This window comes from Polistes canadensis, unplaced genomic scaffold (genome assembly GCF_001313835.1).
Source record: "Polistes canadensis isolate GaletaPanama2010 unplaced genomic scaffold, ASM131383v1 scaffold_205, whole genome shotgun sequence".
Taxonomy (NCBI): Eukaryota; Metazoa; Arthropoda; class Insecta; order Hymenoptera; family Vespidae; genus Polistes; species Polistes canadensis.
In genome coordinates, this window is record NW_014569752.1 from 31501 (window position 1) to 51500 (window position 20000).

The following is a 20000-nucleotide window of genomic DNA, read 5'->3' on the forward strand; positions in this document are numbered from 1 at the left end:
TCTCTATCAAGTCCTCAATACCCATTTCCCTCAACACACTGACCAAATTCTCCCCCCATTTTGATGGATTCCCGTTCGTTATGGCCCTTATTTCCTCCATCACACATATTTTTGGCCACCTTGAATCCTCCATTTCCAGCACCTCCTTAATATAACGCAGCGCTCTTTCCCTTATCATGAAAAATTTGTGTAAGTATAATATAGTAATATTAATATATAGAATATATATTATATATAGAATAATATATATAATATATTATATAGAAGCATATAATATTTTCCAATATATGGGATGGATAGAAACATTTTTTGAATTCAACATAGAAACGACTTGTTTTTTTTTTTTTTTTATCGGTTAAACCAATAAGTTTCTGTTATTCGTCCAAACGGTATACATTATAATCTATTGTATTGTTTAACTTTCTGTATGGTGGACTATAGAATTGACACAGTAAATACAGAAGTATACTAATATATTCCGTGCTACATAGTCCATTTAGGCCACGTGTACCACTGATAGTATACGCAGGAATATTTATTTAATGCATCAAAACAGTAAATGGTTTGAATTAATAGTCAATCAAAAACAACTTAGCACCGAGCGTGATTAATATGTTTAAATAAAAGATAATCGGAAAGAGAACGGTAAAAGGAAGAGCAAAAAGAAAAGCTAATCCGCGTGTAACTAAACGAAAAATTGCACATCGGTTTTTGCACCATGCTCAACGTTTAATAAAATACAAGATTTTGTTGTCGATGCTTAAAATTGGTCAATCAATCCTCGTATAATAGAACAAATTAAATGCGAGATGGTATCCTTAATTTTTCATTTCTTTTTCTCTTCTTCTTTTTACTATACAGGTAGGAAAAGCTGCAAATAATAATCATTTAACAGAAGTAACTATAATTGGATCTTTGGAAAATCAGAACAAAGCAAAAGAATTAATCACCGAATTCTTAAAAGACCCTCCTCAACCAGAGCTTCCCGTGGAAGATTTTTATTCATACGTAAGTTATATATAAGTATAATTATTGATCATAATTTTATATACTATATTCTTTAAAACTGAAGTACAGAGAGAAAGAGATAAAACTATGTTTTGATTTTTTTTTTTTTTGTAAATTCAGGATAAATATGTAGAACCGCCACCTTTTACTCCAGGTGCTATAAGTAAAAATTTTTATTGTGAAGACCCCGTGATTTCTAATATGTCCCAAAAAGAAGCAAAAGAAATAAGAAGAAAAAATAATAACATTGAAGTTGAATGCATTTTTAATGAGACAGAGAATGCTCCTAAAAACACTATAAATATCGTCCCAAATCCAATCATCTCTTTTGATCAAGCATTCAAAGTAAGTATAATGCAAGAATAAAATAACAGAATTAGCAAGTTATAATAATAATATTAATATACAATTACAGAATTATCCCGAAATTTTACAAGAGATTAAAAAACAAGGTTTCACAACCCCAAGCCCAATACAATGCCAAGCATGGCCAATTTTATTAAGTGGCAATGATATGATAGGCGTCGCACAGACTGGAACAGGTTTTTATTATTCTATTAGTTTCATCAATATTAATATTAATGATATTATTTACAATTATCTTATTATTATTATTATTATTATTATTATTATTTAGGTAAAACTTTAGCATTTCTATTGCCTGCATTGATTCACATTGATGGGCAAGAAGATTCTCCAAGGGTTGGACCAAAAGCTCTTATTTTAGCACCAACAAGAGAATTGGCATTACAAATTGAAAGAGAAGTAAATAAATATTCTTATCGTGGGATCAAAGCGTAAGTAATTATATAATGATTCATTTTATTGTTTGACATCATACAACAACTGTTTTGAGTAATGTTATTTTTTTTAGTATTTGTATATACGGCGGAGTTAAACGTCCAGAACAGATAAAACTTATAAAAAAAGAAAATGCAGAAATAATTATAGCTACACCAGGGCGATTGATTGATTTTGTTAGAATAAATGTAATAGATTTAAGATCTGTATCGTATGTAGTATTAGACGAAGCAGATCGCATGTTAGATATGGGCTTTGAGCCACAAATTAGATACTGTATAGCTGATATAAGATCTGATAGACAAACTGTTATGACCAGGTATGTAATATAAATGCAAAAATATACATTTATATAATATGAGTTTATTAATATTTTAACAATGTCTAATATTTGTAACAGTGCTACGTGGCCAGCAGAAGTTAGACGTATGGCACTCTCATTTATGGTAGATCCGATTCAAGTATCTATTGGATCATTGGATTTGACGGCTGTGCATACGGTACAGCAACATATATATATTGTGGAGGAAGAAGAAAAAAAAGCATTAGTTAGTATTACATATATGTATATGTCTTTTTGTTATTATAAATAATATATATCGATAAGAAAACGTAATTATTTTAAATATTTTTACAGTTAAAAGATTTTCTTCATGATATGAGACCTGATGACAAAATAATTGTATTTCTTCGAACAAAAGCTGGCGTTAGTGATCTATCTGTTGAACTAATTTTTGAACATATCGATAACGAAATTATTCACAGTGGATTAATACAAGAGGACAGAGAAAAAGCCATAGAATATATGGAAAATGGCACTGTGAGAATACTCATTGCCACCGATCTTGTCAGTCGGGGACTTGACATTAAGGATATTACGTATGTTTTACTTTAATTCACTTATTTTTTTCTCTTTTTTTCTTTGTCCAATCTCTTTTGATCTCTTTTTGTATATTTTATATTACAAGAAGAAAACTATATAATGAATTTTTAGGCATGTATTCAATTACGACTTTCCTAATGATATTGAAGAATACGTTCATCGAGTTGGACGAACCGGACGTGCCGGTAAAAGTGGAGTCAGCATAACACTAATGACTAGAAACGATTGGTCTCATGCAAAAGGTCTGATCGAAATTTTAGAAGAGGCTGATCAAGTAAGTATCAACATATTATATTCTTTTATGTTTTTTCTTTTTTTTTTTATCTTTTTTTTCTATTCGTTATATAGGATGTACCATATGAATTGCGTAGCATGGCCAACAGATACGAACAAAAGCAAGCACAACGGTCAGAGAAAAAAACATATAACAATAGAAGATATTCAAGAAAGTAATTTTTCATAAGATAAATTAAATGTACTTAGATAGTAAAATGTAAAAGGTATAATGTAGTCAAAAATTAATATTACTATTTAAGTGCACGTCTAATATTTTTAATAATTGATTTAATTTTTCAATTACTTCTAGACATATGTAATACGAGATAATACTTTTTTTTTCATTGATCATTAGTCGTTTAAAACGTTTTTTTTTCTCTCTATACATTTAATGTTATATAAAATTGTATTTATAAAATACTTTTCAACTAATTTTAAGAACTTGTATATTTATGTATAATAAATATTATTCTTTTATAAGAACAGCATTTCTAGAAATTAATTACAGAATTATAAAATTAATATTTAATTTAATTAATATAAATTAATTATAGGAAAAAGAATTCTCCGATGTAAAAATAAGAAAAAATAGCGGCAATTTTCAAATTTATGATTTGAATGGTCATATCGAGCTTTCGACCAATCGCACATCGTATTAACCCGTAACGATTCGCGATTGGTCGGGGCTCATTAGATAATATAATCGAGATATCATTTGAAAGGAATTCTCGCGAAAGTTCGATAATATCGCGATAATCGAAAAATGAAGAAACGCAATCGTAAGTAAGAACTCGCAATAAGTCGTGTTAAGTTCGTGAGAATCATAGCAATTTTTGTTCCAACACGAGCCCAACTATATCTCATCATCCCAAGGTAGAAAAGAAATTTTTGTTTCTTTTCCCCCTGCGATCGTTTCCAATTGAAGAAAAATTTAACAAACAAACAAACAAAGAAACAAACAAGAAAAAACAAACAAACCCACGTCGAAATGAAAAGTAAAAATTAGTCAAATCAATTGAAAAGTGTCAACATAAGACTTTACGCTAAACGCAAAGTGCTAAGAAACATTGAAAATCAAATTTAATCGTAAAATAAAGTGTTGCAACTTAACCTAACAATTATAAATACGCGATTGAGGTAATCACCGATATTATAACTCGAAACGCGAATCGAATCTCGTTTTTCTTTTTCAATTTAATCGACTCTCTTTCTCTGCTCGTGTATATATATATATACATAAATATTAAATATTAATACCTGTGGGATTTGCGAAGTCATTTTACACGATTTGTCAATTTTTGTTGTATCACCATCTTCGCTTGTCGCCAATTCACTACTATCTAATTCTCCTGCTAACATACTAGCATAATAAAGAATCCTCATTACTTTTGTAGGAGCAGTGATGGTATCTGCATCCTGAACACAATAATCCCGTGTAAATGATCCACTTATTACCTACAACAAGAAATAAATAATTTATGTGATTAAATGAATCAAATGATAATCTTAAAGAAGATTTATACGTAATTATTATTAAAATACCTTAACAGTTATCAATTCTTGTAGAGCTTGCAGAAGATTAGGTAACGTAGGCTTACAGTGTCTGGCCCATACACGTGCTAATTTCGCTTGAGCTATTGTTGGGAAACAGCTAACAGCTTTACAAAGCATATGAAGCGCAAGTTCAAGATATTCGCTATTTCCCAACATTGGTATTTCAAATACAATTAAGAATACATTTAAAAGACTGTCCATGCTATGGGATGGTGTTTTTCCAAATACTCTTAAATGTAATTCTATCGTATCTGCTAATGTGACTAGTGCATTTACAAGTGCTGATTCAAATGCTTTCCCTAAAACAAATTTTGTCTTTTAATATATATATACAATAATAAAAAATGATATGATATATTTAATATATAATTATAATACCTGGAAGTGTCCATAATGCCTTAAACGCTCTTCTAACAGCAAGTAAATCAACGCTAGTATCATCGTCGTTAGGAGGAACTGTTGGAGATGGATCGCTACTGTCTTCTTCTTTATCTTCTCCTTGTAAGGAACGTACAGCCTCTTTGTTTAAATCTGCAGGTGGCCTTAAAAGATTATCAGGTGCTCTATCAAGAAGTGCCGCCAATGGAGAATCATTTTTTTCAGTCTTTTGAAAACTTCGGCTTAATGCTTCTCTAGAAGAAAATACTTTTCCCAAAGTACGTATCAATAACGAATATGCCCTTTCCGATTTACATTTATTTATTATATCCAGAAGTTTGGCTTCGGTTAGATATGGTTCTGATTTCCCTGTTACAATTAAATTAATTATATTACATAGTCTATTTATCTATCTTTCTTGTTCTTTTTAATTCTTTCTTTCTTTTTTTTTTTCTTTCTTTCTCTCTCTCTCTCTCTCTCTCACTCTCTTTCTCTCTTTTTTTTAATTTATGCTACACTGTTTTAATAATCTAGTTTCGATCCAACCATTTGCTTTCTTTGTCAATCTTTAATAACTGCATTAAACAAGCCTTACAAAATGTGTATTGCAATAGAAAATATTTATTAACAATTAATACAGTAAACAATATACTGTATATAAATATAATTGTTACAAATATATATGTAAAGTAGTAGAGATTAGAAAAAAATAAAACAAATAAAATAAAGAAGATAAAGAATCCCCAAGGGATTCTTTATTTATTTAGACAAATAACATTTAGTATATCTTTCCTTTTCCAAATATTTCAAATATAAAGTTAATATCAACAATTTAATCATAGATTTTTGTGTATAAAATTTTCTAATGGTTCTTTTCCGAATGGTTCTTTTCTTTCTTGTTTGTTGCGGTTTCTTCTTCGATCTACTACTTTGAATAACTTGTTTAGGCGACGGCTGTTTTCTATATCGAATTGCCTGCCTTCTCGCTTGTTTAATTTGATATTTTGGAATATGAATATTATATTTTTTCAATATTTCTAATAGACAATCTTCATTCACGGTAACGTTAGATGAATTAGAGCATTGATTAGAATAAACGTCTTCGTTAGATCTTGAATAAGATTTAGTTGATTTATCTTCTAAAATAACAATGTCGGAAAGATCATCATTGTCTCGTTTCTCTAATTGTAGATCGGAATTACAATCGGAACTGTTATCGATCTTGATAGAATTAAAATCATCTTCTGTGGTAGATGTTTGCCGACAAATAGAATCAAGAAGAAAGCAAATGGCTGTATTACATTCTGCCAATATAGTACCTTCATCCGAGCAAGTAGGATTTACATTTTTAACAGGTAGACTTTTAGCCAAAGATGCAGGTCCAGGTTCCAAAGTAGTTCTAGCAACTTTACTCGGTTGAGTACCGTCGCATAATCGAGCTTCTTGAGAGAACAACTGAATGGCTTGAGCTGCTGCTTGATTTGGTGTAAGATTAGTAATCTGTACGAACAACGGATCGTGTTAATAATCATGGAAACAAGTTTTCTAACATATAGAGAGAGACACATACTTAATATTAAACAATAACAAAAAAATATATAATATTTAAAATGTTCATACTTTCCCACTGGATGCGCAGTTTTGGTTACTACATTGAGGATTACCACATCCTTCGGTAAGTTGATAAAAGTACCTTTCAATAAGCTTCTTGGCAGCTGCACGCTTCATATCGCTGCAAGGGCTTTCCGCTCCTACCCTAAGGTAATCCAAAACAAAAACAAAATAGAACAATTCTTTATCACTTTGTAAACAAGTTTGATAACAAATTAACATAATCAATATAACATTTTAAACAAACTTTTAGTATACACATGAACACATAATTATAGAATATTATTATTAAAAGTCAGAGCCCAAGAGAAATAGGAAAGAGAAAGAGAAAGAGAAGGAAAATGAAAATGAAAAATAAAAATTAACGTCAAAAAAAAAAAAANGTGCTTTGTTTTGGTACAACGACTCGTGAGAAAAGTTCTATCGTTGGAAAATTATCATCAAACCTTTGGCTTTGTTATTTCCTTTTTTTTTTTTTTGACGTTAATTTTTATTTTTCATTTTCATTTTCCTTCTCTTTCTCTTTCTCTTTCCTATTTCTCTTGGGCTCTGACTTTTAATAATAATATTCTATAATTATGTGTTCATGTGTATACTAAAAGTTTGTTTAAAATGTTATATTGATTATGTTAATTTGTTATCAAACTTGTTTACAAAGTGATAAAGAATTGTTCTATTTTGTTTTTGTTTTGGATTACCTTAGGGTAGGAGCGGAAAGCCCTTGCAGCGATATGAAGCGTGCAGCTGCCAAGAAGCTTATTGAAAGGTACTTTTATCAACTTACCGAAGGATGTGGTAATCCTCAATGTAGTAACCAAAACTGCGCATCCAGTGGGAAAGTATGAACATTTTAAATATTATATATTTTTTTGTTATTGTTTAATATTAAGTATGTGTCTCTCTCTATATGTTAGAAAACTTGTTTCCATGATTATTAACACGATCCGTTGTTCGTACAGATTACTAATCTTACACCAAATCAAGCAGCAGCTCAAGCCATTCAGTTGTTCTCTCAAGAAGCTCGATTATGCGACGGTACTCAACCGAGTAAAGTTGCTAGAACTACTTTGGAACCTGGACCTGCATCTTTGGCTAAAAGTCTACCTGTTAAAAATGTAAATCCTACTTGCTCGGATGAAGGTACTATATTGGCAGAATGTAATACAGCCATTTGCTTTCTTCTTGATTCTATTTGTCGGCAAACATCTACCACAGAAGATGATTTTAATTCTATCAAGATCGATAACAGTTCCGATTGTAATTCCGATCTACAATTAGAGAAACGAGACAATGATGATCTTTCCGACATTGTTATTTTAGAAGATAAATCAACTAAATCTTATTCAAGATCTAACGAAGACGTTTATTCTAATCAATGCTCTAATTCATCTAACGTTACCGTGAATGAAGATTGTCTATTAGAAATATTGAAAAAATATAATATTCATATTCCAAAATATCAAATTAAACAAGCGAGAAGGCAGGCAATTCGATATAGAAAACAGCCGTCGCCTAAACAAGTTATTCAAAGTAGTAGATCGAAGAAGAAACCGCAACAAACAAGAAAGAAAAGAACCATTCGGAAAAGAACCATTAGAAAATTTTATACACAAAAATCTATGATTAAATTGTTGATATTAACTTTATATTTGAAATATTTGGAAAAGGAAAGATATACTAAATGTTATTTGTCTAAATAAATAAAGAATCCCTTGGGGATTCTTTATCTTCTTTATTTTATTTGTTTTATTTTTTTCTAATCTCTACTACTTTACATATATATTTGTAACAATTATATTTATATACAGTATATTGTTTACTGTATTAATTGTTAATAAATATTTTCTATTGCAATACACATTTTGTAAGGCTTGTTTAATGCAGTTATTAAAGATTGACAAAGAAAGCAAATGGTTGGATCGAAACTAGATTATTAAAACAGTGTAGCATAAATTAAAAAAAAGAGAGAAAGAGAGTGAGAGAGAGAGAGAGAGAGAGAAAGAAAGAAAAAAAAAAAGAAAGAAAGAATTAAAAAGAACAAGAAAGATAGATAAATAGACTATGTAATATAATTAATTTAATTGTAACAGGGAAATCAGAACCATATCTAACCGAAGCCAAACTTCTGGATATAATAAATAAATGTAAATCGGAAAGGGCATATTCGTTATTGATACGTACTTTGGGAAAAGTATTTTCTTCTAGAGAAGCATTAAGCCGAAGTTTTCAAAAGACTGAAAAAAATGATTCTCCATTGGCGGCACTTCTTGATAGAGCACCTGATAATCTTTTAAGGCCACCTGCAGATTTAAACAAAGAGGCTGTACGTTCCTTACAAGGAGAAGATAAAGAAGAAGACAGTAGCGATCCATCTCCAACAGTTCCTCCTAACGACGATGATACTAGCGTTGATTTACTTGCTGTTAGAAGAGCGTTTAAGGCATTATGGACACTTCCAGGTATTATAATTATATATTAAATATATCATATCATTTTTTATTATTGTATATATATATTAAAAGACAAAATTTGTTTTAGGGAAAGCATTTGAATCAGCACTTGTAAATGCACTAGTCACATTAGCAGATACGATAGAATTACATTTAAGAGTATTTGGAAAAACACCATCCCATAGCATGGACAGTCTTTTAAATGTATTCTTAATTGTATTTGAAATACCAATGTTGGGAAATAGCGAATATCTTGAACTTGCGCTTCATATGCTTTGTAAAGCTGTTAGCTGTTTCCCAACAATAGCTCAAGCGAAATTAGCACGTGTATGGGCCAGACACTGTAAGCCTACGTTACCTAATCTTCTGCAAGCTCTACAAGAATTGATAACTGTTAAGGTATTTTAATAATAATTACGTATAAATCTTCTTTAAGATTATCATTTGATTCATTTAATCACATAAATTATTTATTTCTTGTTGTAGGTAATAAGTGGATCATTTACACGGGATTATTGTGTTCAGGATGCAGATACCATCACTGCTCCTACAAAAGTAATGAGGATTCTTTATTATGCTAGTATGTTAGCAGGAGAATTAGATAGTAGTGAATTGGCGACAAGCGAAGATGGTGATACAACAAAAATTGACAAATCGTGTAAAATGACTTCGCAAATCCCACAGGTATTAATATTTAATATTTATGTATATATATATATATATTTATGAGAGACAAATGTATCAATCTAATAACGTAATATATTTATTTAGGATCCATTAGCCAAAGAATTAGGAATTTCTGCATTGGATGCTCGCAAACCATTCATATCTTTCACTGATTTTTATAATGAACCACTTAGCGATGCTATTGAAATGGATAAAGATTTTGCTTACTACAAAAGCGAAGAACCTCAGAAATTTAGTTTTATGAATTATCCGTTTATCCTTACGCCAGCTACAAAAACATTGGGCCTATATTACGATAATCGTATAAGAATGTATAACGAAAGAAGAATGAGTTTCTTACAAACTGTCGTTGGACAACCGACTAATCCATATCTTAGATTAAAAGTAAGTCACTGATAATATCATAAAAATTGTAATCAATTGAAAAATATTTTTAAAAAGATTAGCAATATAATATATATATAAATCTAAAATAGGTACGTAGAGATCATTTGATAGACGATGCATTGGTCGAATTGGAAATGGTAGCAATGGAGAATCCATCGGATCTTAAAAAACAATTGGTTGTCGAGTTTGAGGGTGAACAAGGTGTCGATGAAGGTGGTGTATCTAAAGAATTCTTTCAATTAGTTGTAGAGGAAATCTTCAATCCTGATTATGGCATGTTTACGACTCAGGTAATATTAGTTAGAAAATGATAATCGATTGTATTTAAAGAATATCATTTATAGTTTATATTGTGTGTATTCTGTGATTGCGCAGGAAGACACACAGTTAACGTGGTTTAATTCCACATCATTTGAAAGTGACGCACAATTTACGCTGATAGGAATCGTCCTTGGATTAGCTATTTATAACAACGTAATTTTGGATGTACGTTTTCCTATGGTAGTTTATCGGAAATTATTAGGTAGGAAAGGAGGATTTGCTGATTTAGAAGATTGGGGTCCTACTTTATATAGAACACTAACAGAATTAATAGCGTATACCGAAGATGATATGTCGGATACATTTATGCAAACTTTCCGTGTTGGTTACAAGTAAGTTTAATCAAATAATAATACATCTACTAATTTACAAATTTTAATTTTAATTAATATTATTATTTATTTATAGAGATGTGTTTGGTTCAATGTCGTTTCATGATCTTCGTGAGAACGGGGATGAAACTTACGTAACACAAGAAAATAAAAAAGAATTTGTAGATCTTTATGCAGATTTTTTGTTAAATAAATCAGTGGAAAGACAATTCAAAGCATTCAGACGTGGTTTTCAAATGGTTACAGATGAAAGCCCGCTTGCTTTACTTTTCAGACCGGAAGAAATTGAACAGGTACATTTATCATTATTTAAATTACGTTTTAAATACGATTATCTATAATGGACTTGTGAACAATTCAATGACCAAGAATTTATTTTTGTTGCAGCTTGTTTGCGGTAGTAAAATATTTGATTTCGCGGAATTGGAAGCAGCAACGGAATACGAGGGTGGTTATACTGTTGATAGTGAAGCGGTGCGTAATTTCTGGCGGGTAGCTCATTCATTACCACCGGAAAGTCAAAGAAGGCTACTTCAGTTTACTACAGGTAGCGATCGAGTTCCAGTCGGAGGACTTTCTAGGCTTAAAATGGTTATTGCAAGACATGGTCCAGATTCGGACAGGTATTTATTAAACTTTTTATATATATTCAAATCAAGCTCACACGCACAAATAAAAGTGTATCACAGGAAACATTAGTGTGCCAAATTTAAATCTTGGATTTTAAGCTAGTTCTATAAATATATAGAAGATCACGAAATATTTTCTAAATACACAGGTCGCCCAAGATGTATATATGACTCATATTCACTAAGAACAATCTTTCCCATTATGATTATCATAAAATTACCATGCGTATACTGTCTCTTGTTTTCAATTATTACCATTATTTTTGTATAATATGATATATTTTTTTTAATATTATAATTTAGATTAATTTTAAAATTGATTGAAATACCTAACTTTCAGATTACCTATCGCCCACACATGCTTCAATGTTTTACTTTTACCGGACTACAGCACGATTGAAAAGTTACAAGACCGTTTATTAAAAGCAATCAACTATTCTAAAGGTTTTGGCATGTTGTGAATGTGTACCAAAGCTTCATCAATTAATCAACGCTATATCAAAGTGAATGATGAATTCGTTAAATACACACACATCAGGATATATACAAAATCATGTTTCTATATCTTCTTACAAACCCAATCACACATTACACATGGACATATTTATTATGTAATTATGTTCGAAAGAGAGATGCGCGTGTGTGGTGTGCGTGCAATCGTGGGTGTTGTTTCTGCTTTCAACAACAATAACCAAAACAAAAACAACAATAAATTGTGCTCAATTAACAATAATAACAACAACAACAACAACAATAACAACGCTCTCAGAATCCACTGTTATCGATTCTCCTTTCCAGGGTTCTTTGTTTAAAGAGAACACACCTGCACGTTAAATATAAATTGATAAACTCTTCTTGATAGCAATAGAATAATTATCAAAAAATTGTTACGTGATGATGCTTTCAAATTTAATTGGCACCCATATTATAGTAAACTATTACTACTATTACTACTATTACTACTACTACTACTACTACTACTACTACGTGCTTTGACAAAATAATTATAGCTGATTTAGATATCAAATTATCGTTTCTTCCTATGAAATCGTATCTTCTCTATAAAAAAGAAAAAAAAAAAAAAGCAAAAATAAAAAAAGAAGAATGAAGAAATGAAAAAAGAAAAAAAAAGAAAGATAATTAAATAATAAATAAATAAACAAAACTATTATTCTTTCCCTTTACGTGTCCTGGAAGTAAAAGCGATGACGTTCGATTCTTTAAAGGCTTGACATTGAATTTCTACGAAAGCAGCGAATATTAAATATATTAATATACAGCTTTTTCTTGTAAAACAAAGAATCGAAGATCTTATAAAGTTTAATAACAGTGAAACGCTCAAAAGAGACAGACATAGTGAAAAGCGACTGTGATTGTGTGTATGAGTGTGTGAGAGAGAAAGAGAGTTGAGTCAAACTATGAAAAAAAAAAAAAAAGATAAATAAAAAATTAACTATGGTAATAGAAATAAAAGAAAAATCCCACAAAAAAATTAAATAAATAAATAAATAAGTAAAAAAAAAAAAACAAATAAAAAAGGAGTAAGAAACAAAAATCTAGCAGTTATAGATGATAAGAAAAATTGCAATTGTGTAAAGTTGCAATAGCCGAAAATGACCCTGAATGCTGATGATGCTGATAATGATGCTGATGAACATGAACGACATCGCGTGATCACTATATTATTATAATATAAAAACATACTATATAAAAAATTTTTTGTAACACAGTGGAACGTGTAAGGTGTAAGAAGATCGTATTACCTATCGTTGACAATTCTTACGTGTTTGTATGTAATTATTATTATTTTTGTTTCTCTCGGAATTCTTCTCTCTTACATCCACGTTTCTTATATCCTCCCTGAAAAATACTGGGCACGAAAAGAAAAAAAAAAGAAAAATAAACAAACAAACAAACAAGCAAAATAACGTAGTCTGGAAAAATATAAAGATTCAACAATTTGTATAAACATTTATAATATAATATCGGCAGCAGTTTTCGAAACCCCAAAAATATTCTAATCCATTTTTCGGCTGTCCTTATTGTTAGTCACGTGACAATAAAGTTCTATTGAGAAAGAAAAAAGATAAAAGATAAAAAAAATTATAATATACGTTGTGTATATACAGGGGTGAAATATTTAATCGTTTGAGTCCCAAGCAGCTCATTAGTACTGTTCAGATTTCTTGTCGAAAAGCAGTACACAATTGATACGTAGTCGCACCGCTTAACATTTATCAGCACGATTATTCTAAAGATCACTGGGATTCTAATGATTAAATTGGAACATTTAAATATCTCTCTCTTATTTATAATATTATTAGGAAATATTCTTTAGGACTTAATTCTAATCTGATCATGTTTAATGAAATCATATTTTTAAACGCATTAATGCATCAATTAAAGCTTAATATTTCAATAAATTTGTGCATGATTTTTTAGTAATGTTTAAATTAATAATTTGTGTGTACAAACAAACAGATACGGTATTCAAATTTTGTAATTTATAATGGGGCTTTATCAGAACCTGAAACACTAATTTTTTTTTTAAACTCTACATAATTGTATAGAAATATATTAGAAGAAATTATAAAAGGCTCAGAACTTTTCAGCCTAACTATGCATATTTTTTCAATGTTCTCAAAGTCTCTGATGGAGCCCTTGTCTTTTTTTTTTTTATAAAATTATAAATAACAGAGATATTTAAAATATCCAAATTTAAATGACTCACTCTGTATATATATATATATATTTTCATTTGATAAGAAAGTTCGTATCGACTGCTATAGCAATTTATAAATAACGAAAAAATTCTAACTTGTTTTTTTTTTTGTATTACTAAATTTTTTAATCGTTTGATGTCGTCGTATGACTTTTTTTTTTTAAATTAAAAATTTTTGTTTTGTTTTGTTTCTTCCTTTTTTTTTTTTTTAATTTCATATATAGAGATTATATTTGTTATTTTTACAAGAGATAAATATCTCAATACTAATTGACATAAGGATTTAATTGAATTTCCATCATTCTCATTATTGTAACATATCTTCATCTTGATATTAAATATTTTCCCCTTTATATTTTTATTATTAATTATTATTATTATTATTATTATAATAATACTAAATTTCGTTATGTGGAGTAATACTAATGTCTATCACCATTCTAATGATCTAAAGAGGAGGAAATCACAACAAGCGTTCAAGTTTTTTCAAGACTCATCATCGAATGGAACTCGCAAGCAAAGTTTAAAGGAACCGATTCAATCAACTGTAATCGTACGATTTAATTATTCGTAATCGAGAAAAAAATAAAAATAATCTTTTTTACATAGACACGATTTGATTACTATATAAGAATTAAACAATAATATATTTTCAACGGGGGTTTATCATTAGTTTCCGCAAGAGGAATGTCATGGAAATCTAAAGAACGTTTTTACATCGTCACCAATTTCCAATAGTTTAAATCTATCGGATAAAGAAATAAATAGATCAACGATGGATCAATCTTATCTATCGAACGAACAAAAATCAGGAGATTGGAAATATGATTCCAAGGAATTTTGGCAGACAATAGAACTTGCTTTGACGGATAAAAAATCTACTCAAGAAGCAACCATAAATACAGAAATTAAATCTAGAAATCCATATAGCATTTCTAATTGCAATAATCAAATTCAATTTAGTAATAAGAGTGGTATGGAAATGACAGGTACATTTAATACATTCATTTACGAACTCTATATAAGACTCATATTTCTATCAGTTATTTTAATTCTTTATCATATTTAATATTCGAATTGAATTTTTCAGATGATTTCAGTCTTAAGGAATCCGTCAGTATTACAAATAAAAAGCCAAAGACACTTTTGTTAAACATAAGAGAACATTTAGCAAATTATCAAGAATCCAATGGTATTCCACGCACAGAATATCCTTTCAGGGATCTTGTTAAGGTCATGGGTCAAGCAACAGGTCGATCATTGATTGCTCTGCTTTATATTATCGTTAATATTGCTCCTATTGCGGAAGTAATGAAATATCACTTTAATGACAGACCGAAATACCTTTTTAATTGAAAATAACATTGTTTATGAATTAATTTTGTATTACAGATATTTCTCTACATCCTACGATTTATATTGGACAAATTGATAAACATAAAGAATACTAACAATATTAGTCAAATGGTTATCAAATACTTGATACTGGTAATACAGTTGTTCAGTATTTACGTTTGTTTAACTTTCATATTTGGTTTAATCATTCTGCCAATTTTATACATGGTTCTTCATATAGTAGCAAAAGTTCTATCGTATAATTACTGATGATAAAGAAAGAAAAAAAAAGAAGAAAATCATATTTTATATTTCGAAGTAATAATCTTTGTTTAAAGTTTGATGTTCTGTGATGAAATATATATATATATATATATATATATTTCATCACAGAACATCAAACTTTAAACAAAGATTATTACTTCGAAATATAAAATATGATTTTCTTCTTTTTNTATATATTGTAATTTTTTTCTCAATATACAATAATTTTTATTTTGTTTAATAATAACCCAATTAATTTAACACGAAGAAGTAGGTCACTAGGATATTAAGAGAAAATTTGTTTGTATACACACAGACTGAATGACACATTGGGAAGCTTAATTTACAATCGCAGACTTTGTACGAATATCTGAACATTGTTCGACAGTCTCATTGATTGTCTCACTGTTTTGCAGTTAGGAAAACTGCCTTGATAAAAATATAAATAAAAATAAATACATAAATAAAATGAAACGTGAAATGTATAAACGTTGGGAATAACAGTGTGCGAAATAAATAATAATTAATAATCGGAGAGAAACACAGAGAAATATTTGATTCCAAATGAAATATACGAAGAAAAAAATATTTTAATTTATAATTGTGTTCCTATGATCAAGAAAAGGAAGAAAATTAATGAGTTCGATGAGCCAATATTATTTCCAGAGCTCCAACCACATTCGATCTCTGTTTTCAAGGCTTTGGAGAGGGTCATGTTATTTTTGTTCATACAAAATGTTTCTCGAAGATCATCGTCTGAGCCATTATCCCAACAATTAAATTCATCGCCTTCCTCGCGTTCAAAGTTATTAAATTCACCATAAGAATTGCATCTATCTTCTTGATACTGTCTGTGCTTTCTCTGCCACATTTCAATCCATCTGAAAATAATTATTTTCATTATTATATGAATCATGTATCATAAATTATGAATTCAAGATATTTATCTCACCCAATATCGCAATCACAATTCATATAAGATCCAGCTAGTCTGAGTTTCATCAGAAATTGTTTTCTCGGTACACCAGGTTTATGACCAGTGGATGGATTATGAAGTGTTCTTGTATCGGTATGATGAAGATCAACCGTTATATTTCTCACCCATTCGGCATTGATAAACATTTCTTTTGGTACACTACTTACACTAGTATTAAATAATCCAAAATGCAAATGTGAATTTCTTATTCCCTATTAAATATTAAAATGTTTAAAATTAATAAATCATTTCAATGAATTATTACAATAAACACAAGATCGTAAATATTCACTTTTAATATATCCGAATTAATAATTTTCAAAGCTTTCCCAGTGAGCGTAATATTATACAATTTAAAAGGAAATTTTCCTTTCATTTCTTTCTGTAAATCTGTCTCGTTTTCAACCTAAAATAATAATTATAAATCATGACAATTAATTATAATAATTCTTAATTATATTAATTGATCCTTCTAATACTTTAATACTTAAACACAATATTTTTTATATGCTTACATCAATCAATAAATCTCTTAAACCCTGATTGTATTCCAAAATATTCGGAAAATTGAATTGTTTTAAACCAGTGTAAGCAGTTATATACAATCTTCTAAGTTTCGTTGCTTTACAAAGAGCACCAGCCTATAATTAACGTAATTAATGTTATCTTCAACTACCATATTACACAAAATAATTTAATTTAAGAAAAAAGAAGCATACTTCAAACGTTGATAAGGATAACCATCGTATATCCAATTCTTCAAGACTATCGGCTACACCTAAGAAACTCGTATTGGTGATAGCCGTGATTGGATTATTAGCCAAATTAAAAGTCTTCAATTCTGGGAGCGTGTGCGTGATCAAAGGGACTACCGTTAAGTCATTGTAACTTAAATCCAAATGATGCAATGATGTTAAATTCGATGCCATTTCAGCCGGTATAGATGCCAATTCGTTGTGTGCTAAATGCAATATTTGCAATCTCGATAAAGGTAATTCTGGTACCTACGAAAAAGAAAAAAATATATACAAGAGTTTCTCGATTTAATTTACATTAATATTTTCCATCTCAAAAAATACTTGACACAAGGGCCAATATTTAGATAAAATATTTTCTATCAAACTTCTCGTACTCTTTCTTTCTGCTTATATAATATAAATAAAATACATACACTCAATAAAGAAATGTTACTTAAACCAAGATAAAAAAGTGTATCTTCCAATCCGTGAAAAGTTCGTCCACGAGTTTCTAATATCAATTGTTTGTTGTGACTCAAATCGAGATGAGACAAGTAAGGTAAATCAGAAAACACTCCGTCGTCTAGTCTAACTAAACGATTATAGGAAAGATCTAACCACGTTAATCCCTAAAATAGAATAAAAAAGAAGATAAGTACTTATTATTAATGAATGAAAATAAATAGAATAATTGTTATCGTAACATAATTAACAAGTTAAATTTATTAAAAGCTAGAGAGAGAGAGAGAAAGATTCTTACTCTCAATCTGAAAATAGCATCGGTTGTGTGAATGCCTGACAAAGTATTCCAAGACATATCTAAAATAGATAAACTCATTGCCGCTGAGATAGACATAGTTTTAACAGGAAGTCTCATAAATTGATTGTGCGAGAGATCAAGACTCTCAATGATTGCATCTGTGAACATATTATCCGGTAGGGTTCTCAATCTATTATGAGATAAATCAACGATGCGTAATTTTTTAAGAGGTCTTAAAGCTTCTGCCGGAATGTCTGCAATGTTATTCCAAGATAGGAAAAGAACCTGTAGGTTTTTCGTATTTCTAAAGCAATCAAAATCGACCTCGATTAAATCGTTGTGACTTAAATCGAGCCACTGCAAATGAGGCATATTGCCAAATATTCCTTGCGTAACGTTGGTCAGTTGATTATGCGACATATACAAATGACTAAGCGAATATTCCACCGGTTTAAAATAGTACTTCATGATGTCTGATATATTATTATAACTGAGGTCTAAGACTTTGATGTTGGCTTGTATGTTACCACCGACTGTAACAAAAAATACATTTATTTGATTATATTTTTATTTATAAAAAAAAAAAACAAAAAATGAATTCTTTTATTAAATTCATACTTGTCGTTGGTGGCGTAAAGGTAGTACTGTTGATCCACAATTTAGGAATTTCATTATGACTAACATTAACTTTGAAAGAAGATAATGTGCCAACTTGGTCGAATGAAGTTAGATCGAATTCATTCAGGTCATTGTAAGCCAAATCGAGAAATTCTAAGTCTGGTAGGTTCTTCAAAATGAAACACGTTACACTCCAATTAGTAAGATTATCTCATATAATTATTAGAATATTATATAGTAATATATTACCTGGAATGCTTCATCGGTAATATCAGTGATCTTGTTCCCACGCAAATTGATATACTTCAAACGATTCATATTCATAAATCCACGCCTTTCAATTCTCTTAATAGCATTATCTTCTAAATTAATAGTCATTAAAGACAACAAATCCACAAACGTATGGGTTTGTATGCTCTTTATCTGATTAAAAGCAAAATTCACTTCTTCTAGCATTGAATGTATGTCACCCTAAAAAGATATTAGGTTCAATAAATTAATACGATTAGGCGGCTCATCCCTTATAGATTAAAATAAAAGTGCTTCAATAGATTTAATAGAAACTTTTATATTACTTTTATTCTCTCGTGTCAACAATTGTTTAATCAATACCTGAAAAGTTCCTTTCGGAATAGCATCAATTTCGTTATCCTGAAGCTCGATACGTTTGATTCTCTTTAAAAAATGAAATGCTGTGTCTGGCATAGATTTGATTTTATTGTTACTGAAGTCAAGATGCTGTAGATTTGTTAAAGACTTAAATGGCTTGTTAGGTATCTCGGTAATAGAACTTGACAAACCGTGCGATATTCTTAACGTCAAAAGAGAATGACCGACCTTAATAATTTGTTAAATTTATATTAGAAACGTTGTTTTATTTTGTTTGATATAAGAACAATTATTTGGATGCACGAATATATATGTGTGTGTGATTGAAATTTGTAAATATTTTTATTAAAATTTTTATGTCTAATATTTTTAATATAATTTATTGAAGAAAAGCAATGGTTTAATAAAAACTTTAAAATATCAATATCAGTATTGTTTTATGCATCCAAAAGATTAAAATTAAAATTGTATACCTCAGAGAAAGCATCATCCTCGATAGTAGAAATAGAATTCTCGGAAAAATCTAAATATTTGATTCCTCGAACATGCGTGAACGCATGATTCTTAATAGCGTTCAAGTTACTTTGTATAATATGCAATTCTTTAATATCCATACCAAATTCAAGAAAATTTTCTGGTACCAAAGTCGACTCAGGCATCTT

At 29.5% G+C, this 20000-nt stretch overlaps 5 protein-coding genes across 7 annotated transcripts in view; 3 read left to right on the forward strand and 2 right to left on the reverse strand.

Moving 5' to 3' along the window:
• The window catches only part of LOC106789871 (probable ATP-dependent RNA helicase DDX43), a 5015-nt gene extending 1570 nt beyond the window's left edge, over positions 1 to 3445 (forward strand). For both annotated transcript variants that reach the window (XM_014754395.1, XM_014754397.1), the window contains exons 4-12: positions 862 to 1008; positions 1129 to 1353; positions 1424 to 1550; positions 1646 to 1805; positions 1883 to 2128; positions 2210 to 2357; positions 2447 to 2688; positions 2804 to 2966; positions 3041 to 3445. In XM_014754395.1, the coding sequence (XP_014609881.1) occupies positions 862 to 1008; positions 1129 to 1353; positions 1424 to 1550; positions 1646 to 1805; positions 1883 to 2128; positions 2210 to 2357; positions 2447 to 2688; positions 2804 to 2966; positions 3041 to 3145 (1563 nt within the window). In that variant the 3' untranslated portion in view covers positions 3146 to 3445. The remainder of the gene's footprint in view (positions 1 to 861; positions 1009 to 1128; positions 1354 to 1423; positions 1551 to 1645; positions 1806 to 1882; positions 2129 to 2209; positions 2358 to 2446; positions 2689 to 2803; positions 2967 to 3040) is intronic.
• Positions 3446 to 3974: 529 nt separating this feature from the next.
• LOC106789813 (ubiquitin-protein ligase E3A-like) lies at positions 3975 to 6744 on the reverse strand. Its single transcript, XM_014754318.1, has 6 exons — positions 6521 to 6744; positions 6220 to 6400; positions 4901 to 5269; positions 4511 to 4821; positions 4226 to 4423; positions 3975 to 4025 (listed from the first exon to the last, which is right to left on the reverse strand). Exons 1-6 carry the CDS (start codon positions 6731 to 6733, stop codon positions 3975 to 3977), a joined length of 1323 nt encoding a protein of 440 aa, XP_014609804.1. The 5' UTR covers positions 6734 to 6744.
• Positions 6745 to 7214: 470 nt separating this feature from the next.
• LOC106789847 (ubiquitin-protein ligase E3A) lies at positions 7215 to 12053 on the forward strand (the record flags this gene model as incomplete). Its single annotated transcript, XM_014754368.1, is given in 11 exon segments — positions 7215 to 7350; positions 7471 to 7651; positions 8602 to 8970; positions 9050 to 9360; positions 9448 to 9645; positions 9733 to 10032; positions 10125 to 10325; positions 10411 to 10688; positions 10765 to 10981; positions 11076 to 11311; positions 11658 to 12053. Coding segments are annotated over 11 exon segments (2548 nt in total), but the record flags the coding sequence as incomplete, so codon positions are not given.
• Positions 12054 to 14289: 2236 nt separating this feature from the next.
• LOC106789848 lies at positions 14290 to 15660 on the forward strand. 2 transcript variants are annotated; one of them, XM_014754369.1, is made up of 3 exons: positions 14290 to 15028; positions 15130 to 15347; positions 15432 to 15660. In XM_014754369.1, exons 1-3 carry the CDS (start codon positions 14815 to 14817, stop codon positions 15642 to 15644), a joined length of 645 nt encoding a protein of 214 aa, XP_014609855.1. In that variant the 5' UTR covers positions 14290 to 14814; the 3' UTR covers positions 15645 to 15660. The 2 variants fall into 2 exon arrangements, with proteins under 2 accessions (XP_014609855.1, XP_014609856.1); XM_014754370.1 differs by having other exon boundaries at positions 15130 to 15291; positions 15432 to 15521.
• Positions 15661 to 15838: 178 nt separating this feature from the next.
• Positions 15839 to 20000, reverse strand: part of LOC106789855 (chaoptin-like) — a 6333-nt gene continuing 2171 nt past the window's right edge. Inside the window, exons 6-16 of the mRNA XM_014754381.1 lie at positions 19812 to 20000; positions 19342 to 19566; positions 18979 to 19200; positions 18730 to 18898; positions 18112 to 18644; positions 17786 to 17980; positions 17334 to 17618; positions 17130 to 17255; positions 16907 to 17020; positions 16591 to 16826; positions 15839 to 16519 (exon numbers count right to left, since the gene is read on the reverse strand). The exon at positions 19812 to 20000 is cut by the window's right edge and continues 122 nt beyond it. Of these exons, the coding sequence (XP_014609867.1) occupies positions 16234 to 16519; positions 16591 to 16826; positions 16907 to 17020; positions 17130 to 17255; positions 17334 to 17618; positions 17786 to 17980; positions 18112 to 18644; positions 18730 to 18898; positions 18979 to 19200; positions 19342 to 19566; positions 19812 to 20000 (2580 nt within the window). The 3' untranslated portion in view covers positions 15839 to 16233. The remainder of the gene's footprint in view (positions 16520 to 16590; positions 16827 to 16906; positions 17021 to 17129; positions 17256 to 17333; positions 17619 to 17785; positions 17981 to 18111; positions 18645 to 18729; positions 18899 to 18978; positions 19201 to 19341; positions 19567 to 19811) is intronic.